The sequence below is a fragment of the Poecilia latipinna genome, unplaced genomic scaffold, assembly GCF_001443285.1.
Source record: "Poecilia latipinna isolate Pla-1442-1.1 unplaced genomic scaffold, P_latipinna-1.0 Scaffold1388, whole genome shotgun sequence".
In the NCBI taxonomy this organism is placed as follows: domain Eukaryota; kingdom Metazoa; phylum Chordata; class Actinopteri; order Cyprinodontiformes; family Poeciliidae; genus Poecilia; species Poecilia latipinna.
In genome coordinates this window covers 94,358-103,255 of record NW_015114004.1, presented here as the reverse complement: position 1 = coordinate 103,255, position 8,898 = coordinate 94,358, and the positions used below count along the sequence as shown (strand labels likewise).

The 8,898-nt window shown below is 37.5% G+C and overlaps 2 protein-coding genes across 4 annotated transcripts; one reads left to right on the top strand and one right to left on the bottom strand.

Annotated features, from left to right (window-relative positions):
- Nucleotides 1–502: 502 nt before the first annotated feature.
- Nucleotides 503–1,853, bottom strand: LOC106962235 (guanine nucleotide-binding protein G(I)/G(S)/G(O) subunit gamma-7-like). The gene is made up of 3 exons (XM_015056522.1): nucleotides 1,737–1,853; nucleotides 1,562–1,650; nucleotides 503–1,387 (listed from the first exon to the last, which is right to left on the bottom strand). Exons 2-3 carry the CDS (start codon nucleotides 1,643–1,645, stop codon nucleotides 1,262–1,264), a joined length of 210 nt encoding a protein of 69 aa, XP_014912008.1. The 5' UTR covers nucleotides 1,646–1,650; nucleotides 1,737–1,853; the 3' UTR covers nucleotides 503–1,261.
- A 1,163-nt stretch (nucleotides 1,854–3,016) lies between these two features.
- On the top strand, nucleotides 3,017–8,655 carry dhps (deoxyhypusine synthase). 3 transcript variants are annotated; one of them, XM_015056526.1, is made up of 10 exons: nucleotides 3,017–3,172; nucleotides 3,583–3,782; nucleotides 4,204–4,368; nucleotides 4,461–4,582; nucleotides 5,013–5,109; nucleotides 5,228–5,314; nucleotides 5,398–5,503; nucleotides 5,593–5,696; nucleotides 6,146–6,271; nucleotides 7,356–8,655. In XM_015056526.1, the coding sequence occupies exons 2-10, from the start codon at nucleotides 3,588–3,590 to the stop codon at nucleotides 7,449–7,451; spliced, it is 1,098 nt and encodes a 365-aa protein (XP_014912012.1). In that variant the 5' UTR covers nucleotides 3,017–3,172; nucleotides 3,583–3,587; the 3' UTR covers nucleotides 7,452–8,655. The 3 variants fall into 3 exon arrangements, with proteins under 3 accessions (XP_014912012.1, XP_014912013.1, XP_014912011.1); XM_015056527.1 differs by having other exon boundaries at nucleotides 3,017–3,176; nucleotides 3,586–3,782; XM_015056525.1 differs by having other exon boundaries at nucleotides 3,017–3,176.
- Nucleotides 8,656–8,898: the final 243 nt, after the last annotated feature.

Here is an 8,898-nt window from a genome sequence, read left to right as displayed (position 1 = left end):
GATCTGCACTTGATGGCCATATCGATCTGTCTGCATTGTGAAATTTAGGGTAAAAAGTGAAAAAAAAAAAAAAAAAATACACAGAGGCTCTTCAGTTGAGGGAGTTTTTATTACTTACTAATAGATGCACACTGACAATAGAAAGAAAGCAGGATAATAAAGTGCATTTTCACTAAAGGATTTCAAAAAGTAAAACATCTTAAACAATGGATTCAAGAGAAAAAAAACTGCAAATTTTGCTTTGCTTTGTCAGTAAACCTTATGCAACTTCTGACAGATTTGGACATGAATGTTAAACCACTCAGTCTGCATGCATGTACAAATGTGTTAATCGTCCCACCTAATCAATTAAACTGTTTAGCCTCTTGTGTTTTTATGGACCCAGATACGCAAGCACAGCAAAATTAGCAAGTTTTTTCCCCCTTCAGGTCAAGCCTTAAAAGCCTTCTTGCACTTTATGAAATCCTGCTGTAGAAATCCAGGCTTTATTAACCTTGTTCCGTTTTTTTGTCTGTTTATATTTGTTGGTGAAAAGATAAATGCACCCCTGGATTTTATCTTAACTAAGGAATATTTCCATGTTGAAATCCAATAAACCAATATATTGAAGTGAAATTACACTGACACAATATGTCACACACGTGTGGTACAATACACTTGCAAATACCAAGCTACTCTACTCTAACACAATAGAAGGTTCTGTTGTAACTTTCTTTGTCTGCTTAAAACGACAGCTTTATAACCTTCAGCCACACTGCCATATAAACAAACTGTTCCTTTTACTTCCTTTTAAGGTTCAACCTGAATTTTTTTTTTTTTAACTAGATGTTCAGTGTTGATGGAGTCCTGATTCATTTCCAAGTCATTTTGTCTTACACTCTTATTTGTCATATGATAGATTTAATTCAAGGATGTTTCTGTTGTTTTGGTGCCTTTTACTATTGTGTAATTTATATCTTGTAATTTTTATTCATTCTATGTTCAAACCTCAAAGAAACCACAAATATTTAATTGTTTATTGTATGTATGCCGTAACAAATTAAACTACAATGCACAATAAAAGTACTTCTGTTCTTATATTCGTTCATATGTCTTTGAATCTAACTTTTCCATCGAAAGCCCTGAAAATTTGTCGTTAGAAATTATATGTATTTTTTGCAGATGAGGCATAAACACATGACAGGCAAAATATAAATGTCTACACTAATCCGTTGGAGCTCCCAGTCTACGTTTTCTGTATTGTGCCATGGATCTTCTGGTGTCAGAGTAGCACGCAGGTCTTCTTATCTTTGAACGGGTTGGACGAAGCCGATATGCCGGTGAGCAGAGGATCGCTGCGTCTGTGTTCCTGACAGTATTGGACTAAATCCGCTGCTGTGAGGGAGATCTGCTCAGACGACAAATAGAAGTTCAAATATTAACAAATCTGGGAAAATAATGTGGATAATGGGAATTTTTAAAGCACATTCTTATTTTAATCACCAAAGAAAATGCTTTGAAATGCTTGAAAATCACACTGGAATAATTGTAGATGTGTCTTAATATTTGAAATCACACATACCTTGAATCTTTCCATGCCTGCTTCGATTTGGAGTTGATCCACCAGTTTTTGGGCCTGGATGATGCTGTTGCTGCTGCTGCACATCTTTCCTGATAGTGCAAAAACAAAATGTCCTATAGGCTGAGGACACCTTTATTTTATGTGCGAAAAAGGTGACTTAGAATAATATTTTAACCTGATGCAAAAGTCTGTCCAGGTCGTGTGGCAAAGTCTGCTCAGATGGTGCTCCTGGCTTTGCATTTTGACCCGTGTCCCTTCTTTTATTCGCTGCTGGGGGGAGTTCAAAGCCTCTGTGATATAAAAGGTCACACAAACCTTTTTTGAAAATGTCACAAACATCACACAACACTTCACAGCTGATGACGACGACTTCATGCTGGTGGAGAGAGAGCCAAAAAGAGCTGGAGCAGTAATGTTAACAAAAGCTGGTTCCAAGATTTATTGGTACAGGGAATAAAACATAAATCCATGCCACACTTTTCACATTTTTACTTTTGAAAGGAAAATTTTAAAACCATGAATCCTTTCCCTTCCACTCCACAATTATGCACTGTTTTGTGCTAGTCTGTCATGTCTGTCACACTAAAAGTATTCTTGAAAAGAGGCAAAATGTGAACAAGTTTAAGCTGAATACGACTGCAAGGCACTTCATATGCAAATTCCAAACCTGGCGAATTCCAGGTTTGGGTATTTTATTATTCTGTTAATAAAAAGCTCATCACTTAACTCATCACTGAGAAAATTGTAAGCAAAACCGAAATACGTGCTAAAAATCTGTTTAGGAGAAAATATTGTATACAGCACCCTCCGGTGGTGACCTAAAGGTACACTTCTATGAAGGTATGTTTGTTGCAAAAGTATTTGTGACTTGTAACTGAGGTTTAAATTGTAGAGAAAAATCTTAGAGGATTTTAAAAATTTTTTATGAATACAAAACTACTGTCAGAGACTCCATCCTACATGTCACAAAATGTAATAGTCCTGCTCTAACATTTTTTGCTCCATTCTGCCCAGTACAATTGGAGCAAAGCTAATTTAAACACCTCTACTAACATTTTTTTAAATATCTTTTCCCTTTATACAGACAAAAGTCAGTTAAATCAACTGTTGACGCGAGTCATAAATCCTGTTTTACAAGCTACACCGCACGCTTGACTTTTGCACCATTTGTCACGCTGCAAGTTTGTGGAGAGTTTTCTCTACAATTCTGCATCAGAGTTTAAGGGCAAAACTGTGAGTGTAAGATTTTTTTTTTTATGTGACTCAAAGAATAGAATTTGTGTCTTGTACTAGAATGTAACTTTCGTTTTGTATGAAAAAACTGAAAACAAAATATAGTCACAAAACTCCTCTAGGATTTTTCTCTACACTTTAACTTCTCAATTACAGGCCATAAATACTTTTGCTCCCAAAATACCTTCGCATGTTTTTTTCACCTAAGTGTTGTGCGCTTTATTAAGTTTGTCCACTCGCGTTTTCCGTAGCGGTGGCTTTTAGCCTAACAGTTTATGCTATGCGTACAGGGCTACAAAACTGTAATATCTTTGCTATTAGGTGCTGCGATAGAAGTGAATTACTCAACCTCTGCCATCACATAACACCTTACAAAGAATAGGTATGTTTTATGCTTGTGTTTTATTCAAAATTAGAAGAGCGAACAGCTACTGGTTGCTAGCATGTGACTGCTAATGTCAAACCACATGGATTTAACATCCTCATTCAAGTGTTGACATGTAATTCTGTGCGCTATTTTATATGTGTATGTGTATGTATAAGTGTGTGTATATATAGATGTTAGTCTTTGGTCCTCCGTGGAGTTTATGACAACATTTTTCTAAAATTAAATCCCACAATTTCCATGATATTACATTCTAATTGTGCAGTTAAAGAGCAACTATCAGCCAGAGCTGCTGACCAGACTCTTGTTCACATTTCACTGGATTTGTTTATTTTTCCCAGATAGTCTCTGCATTTTGATGCATATATTTTTTTCATCTGTTTATATACATTTTTTGTAACAGTAGAAATGGCGGACCATGCCCCTTCTATTGCCATGGAGGCAGTTCTGAAGCCTAGTGCTGAACTCCCGGAAGATATGCCAAAAATCCGAGGTTACGACTTCAACCAGGGGGTTGATCTCAAGGCGTTGCTGAAGACCTACCTGACCACAGGCTTTCAGGCCAGTAGCTTGGGTCTGGCCATCCAGGAGATCAACCGGATGGTGAGAGATTATCCTAGCCCATACAGAAAAATCTGGTTTTCTTTGAGGTCTGACCTGCTGATTCAGATTTGATTTAATTCCCTCAATTTTCACTGTGGACTATGATAATGGTTTAAAAAAAAGGAATTCAAACACTATTATATTTGATTTATATTAAATTAATAGAGGGAACATCAAATTGAATGCTGTTAGTGATGCGTTTATAGACCACATATTTTGGAAGTTCTTTGTTTTGATGCATTTTCAAAAAATAAATGATGGAGGAAGGGCCAAACTGATTGGTGCATCGTTAACATAACAGAAAAGGGGGGAAAAAAGCACCTAGGTTTATAGTCTTTTACCTGATGTCTAACAAACTTAACTAAATAAAATGTTGCAGCTCTGCAGTGTTGAACTGCTGCTAACCAACAGTTTACCACAGATCGAGAAACGCCTGGAGCCGGTCGAAGTAGACGGAGAAAATGAGTCTGAAGAGTCCTGCGAATCCTCCCGCAAGCCCGGCTGTACCATCTTCCTGGGATACACCTCCAACCTCATCAGCTCTGGAGTGAGAGAGAGCATCCGCTACCTGGCAGAGCATAAAATGGTACAAACGTGCTCACTTATAGTTGCCTAAAATAAATGAAACCATTTGATATGACTGTGGCGGTTTATCTCTACCGGCTGCCTTGTTTTTAGGTGGATGTGATTGTCACCACAGCTGGAGGCATTGAGGAGGATTTCATTAAGTGCCTGGCTCATACTTACTTGGGAGACTTCAGTCTGTCGGGCAAAGAGCTGCGTCTGAGAGGCATCAACAGGTTGTTGTTTGAATCTAGATAAACAGGATTCCTGCTTTTAAAGTGAAGCAAAGAAAGATAAAACTAAACATTTTGCATCTTCTAATGGCTCTGTGTAAAAGAGGCATGCACAAAGAATAAAAATGTTTCGGTGTGGTTAGAAATTTCCTTGAGATGACTGTAAAGAAGAGGTCAGGAGGAATGGGGGTGGAGATAAGAGAACAAAGCTCAAGTGTAGCAGAGATGGAGGAAGTGCTACATTTTCAGATGTACTTTCTGTGTGAATTTCTTCTCATGTTACCTGTTATAACAGAATCCATGCACTATTTTTCAATAATGTTTTTTTTTAAACTCTCCACCAGTTTTTATCTTGCATAAAATCGGCAAATAAACATGCAGGGGAATAGATTAAATTATCTGTGTCCACCCATTGTCTCTTCTCTGACTGTAGGATAGGAAACCTTCTGGTGCCCAACGATAACTACTGTAAGTTTGAAGACTGGCTGATGCCCATTCTGGATCAAATGTTACTGGAGCAAAACACAGAGGTGGGTGACTTACTTTCATGCAAATTAGTCATTAGTCATGAAGCTGTTTATTGACGTGTAAATGCTCATGTCACAATATTTAGCACTTCAAATCAAACACCAAGTTTGTTTATTTCAGGGAATCCGGTGGACTCCCTCTAAAATGATCCATCGGCTCGGCAAGGAGATAAACAACACCGACTCTGTCTACTACTGGGCGTACAAGGTTTGTCCCTAAAATGTGAAGTGATACATGAAACCTCATCTTGTATTATTCCAGATTGCTAAAGGTCAGTTTCTGTGTTTCAGAATAACATCCCAGTGTTCAGTCCTGCACTCACCGACGGTTCTCTGGGCGACATGATCTACTTCCACTCGTTTAAGAACCCCGGCTTGGTTTTGGACATCGTGGAAGGTAAAAAGCAGCAGCAGCAGCGCTTTAACAGAGCAGTTCCACGTTAGTAGTCCCAGCTGTTCAGACCATGAGTTTGGGGTTTGTTTCAGATATTCGAAAGCTGAATGGCATGGCGGTTTTTGCCAAGAAAACGGGAATGATCATCCTGGGAGGAGGGTTGGTGAAACATCATATAGCCAATGCTAACCTCATGGTAAATAACCCTCTGTGATCTTCTTTGCACAAAAAAAAATAACCTGTTTTCTAAGTTACATTTAACAATCTGTTGATCAAAGTTATTAGAAGTAGTGGATTAGAAGCACCGTAAGATCTCTTTTTTGGCTCAGACTGATTAAAGTTAAAGTGCTGTCAGAGTATTTTTATATCATACAACATAATTTTGTGGTTTGCTGGAAGCTGAATGCTGGCCAGAACATTTCCAATGCGACTCTGTTGCATCTTTCTTCCATCAGAGTTCTTTGCTGCTACTTTATTTGAGCTATGGGATTTTTTTTTAAAAGTTTATTAGAATGTATCCATTATTGTCAATAAAAGCTATCTTAAAGCTTTTATGATAGTATTTCAAAGCGTAATAAAGTTTATTCCCAGAGAGCAAACCTGAAAAAAAAAAAATCCTCTCTTTCCCCATCCTTGTTCTTCCAGAGAAACGGCGCCGACTACGCTGTGTATGTGAACACGGGTCAGGAGTTTGACGGTTCGGACTCTGGGGCCCGACCTGACGAGGCCGTATCCTGGGGAAAGATCAGGACGGACGCCAAACCTGTTAAGGTACAGATCCTCATGTCAGACTTGGTTCTGCTTTCCAGGAGAACTAAGACTTCATGTTTGAAGCCGTCGTTCTGCTGTAAGATAAATCTCCTCTCCAATCTCAGGGCTTTCGTAGCTTCTGACAGGTTCTCTTTTGGTTTTGCCCCGTTCAGCACAATTTCTATTTCCCTGTTCCTCCTTTTAGGTTTTTATAGAAAAATAAATTCTACCAATGTATGACTTTAGGTGATTAGGCATCATTGCTTTGCAGCAAGAAGGCTCTTTCTGTTGTTTTCTCTTGGTACTCCAACTTCCTCCCATTGTCCACCAACATGACTGTTAGATTCATTAGTTACTTGGAGTTTAGTAATAAAGTGATTCATGTGACTGAGAGATGCAACACACCTGATGATGTGATGTTTTAATCAATGTTATTTGAAATGTGTAATCTTTACGGCGTATTAGAGTGACTGTAATTCAGACTTGATTTTCTGAACACCACCAACGTTGTTTTATTGCATTTCTCCTAATCAGATGGGATCGTAGGACGTAATTGTTTCTAGTAATGGCACGCTTCAGCCTTAAGGTGGCGATGTTGGATCACTATTTGTGCTAAGAAATGATGCTGTTTTTTTTTTTTTTATCAATCCTGGAGTAAGCCCCAAAATCTTTCACACCCTGGTAAATTTAGATTTATTTTCAGTGAACCAAAAAGTTTTTCTGACAGGAAATGAGACAGTCAACTCATTCTAAGATGAAAAAAGAACAATGTTAAAGGTGTAATAGTTGAATTTTTATTCACATTTTGTTTCCCTCTCCTTTTCTTAAAAAAACAAAAAAAGCATGTCATTAAACAATGGAAAATATAGAATGGCATTACAGCCATCAAACCTTCCTTATAGTTGCTGATGAGCTGGAAGGTTTTGAGGTTGTTGGACGGCCTCCTTGCCATCAACTCCTTTCACAGATTCCAGTTTGGACTCCAAAATGTCACTGTTGCCTCCAAATAATCACATTATTTGAATGGTTAAAGTCAAATTTGCCAGGGTGAAACAGTAACAGTGGTCTCGTTAAATAATCACTGTGATCTGTTGTTGGTTTTCAGGTGTATGCAGACGCCTCTTTGGTTTTCCCTCTAATCGTGGCCGAGACCTTCGCTCTACATGCCGACAAGCTGACAGCGGGACAGAAAGCAGATTAAAGCGATTATGCTACTTTAAATGTTCAGTTAAGACAACATCCTGTTTTATTCTCATAGTTGTTGTTTTTTCCGCTCTCTGAATGAGTGCATGAATCATATTGAGATCTGCTACTTCTCATACTGTATTTAATCTGAATAGGTATGAAAATTTTGAGGCAAAGTCTCATTTCAATGCTGTCTTTCAGCTTTAGTTTTGTAAACTAGAAGTTTTTGTTTTTTTCTTCTTTGCCTTTAAGACATTTGAAATAGCATGCATGTAATGCTATCACATGTACCAAAGAGATTACCTAAAATGCTTTTGAGTTTGGCTGTAGGCTGTGAGAGCAAGAGCCTAAACATGTTGCAGCGTAACTCACCTCAGTGTAGCTGGAGCTCAATGCATGGCTGCTATTAACGATCAGACCTTATTGATTTCTAGTTTCATTGAGCAGGTAGATCATTTTAATGCCGACGTTTCAGCTTGGAAGATGCTCCTGCATGTTTAACAAATCAGGAAGACATTTGATTTTGTCTTTGTCAAAAGTTTTGGATTTTAATCAATGCTGTATTTTATTTATTTTTTTGGTTTCTGATTCATGTGTGAAAGCCATGGAAATGCCATCATGTGACACTGAGTTGAACATGATTAGATTTGTGAATAGTGTATAAAAGAGAAGTCTTAGACGGTATGTTTGTTACATTTGGGGCATAAAAAGGGAAGTGCAGTTGAGACGCTAATGTTTTCACCCTGCTGTTAATTAAACATGGTAAAAAGATATACATTTTCAATGCAAAGATGTTATTTTATGCATTTAGCCGTTCAAGTTATGGATGTATAAAACTTGGTAGTTTTGAAAATCAACTATTGTTCCATTTGTTTCAAGTGATGGATTTCAGATTAAATTTTTTTTTTTGCTGAAGTTCCTTTAGAGGAGACTGGGATAAATTGAGCTGAGACAACTTTGTTTTGGAAATACTATGTTATCAAAACTGTTATGCTTAACCCTTTTTCTGATTGTTGTAAGGGATGCACAACATCCTGAAATATATGCAGATATATGACCAAGTCTCCCATATTTATTTCTAAATATTGTGTTTCAAGGCTCTCCCTGCAGAACCTTGCTGTTTTAAGATGCACATACAGCTCTGGAAAAAATTAAGAGACCACTGAACTGAACCCGATTGAAAACCTCGTGGTTATTCCACCAAATATTAATTTCTGAGTTCAAATATTAGTATTGTTGTTTCCAAATGATTATGAACTTGTCTTCTTTGCATTATTTGAGGTCTGAAAGCACTGCATCTTTTTTGTTATTTTGACCATTTGTCAGTTTTTGCAATACAAAAATTTTGCTTGGAATTTCGGAGACATGTCACTCATTCATGGAATAAAAGAACAATGTTCATTTTACTCAAACGTATACTTATAAAAAGTAAAATTAGAGAAACTGATCATTTTACGTGGACT

Excerpts from the sequence above, each read along its gene's own strand:
- dhps (XM_015056526.1), top strand. The coding sequence starts at position 3,588 with ATGGCGGACCATGCCCCTTCTATTGCCATGGAGGCAGTTCTGAAGCCT. Across the intron at positions 4,369-4,460 it reads ACCTGGCAGAGCATAAAATG|GTGGATGTGATTGTCACCAC; the intron begins GTACAAACGTGC and ends CCTTGTTTTTAG. Across the intron at positions 6,272-7,355 it reads CGGACGCCAAACCTGTTAAG|GTGTATGCAGACGCCTCTTT; the intron begins GTACAGATCCTC and ends GTTGGTTTTCAG.
- LOC106962235 (XM_015056522.1), bottom strand. The coding sequence starts at position 1,645 with ATGTGCAGCAGCAGCAACAGCATCATCCAGGCCCAAAAACTGGTGGAT. Across the intron at positions 1,388-1,561 it reads CAGGCATGGAAAGATTCAAG|ATCTCCCTCACAGCAGCGGA; the intron begins GTATGTGTGATT and ends TCGTCTGAGCAG.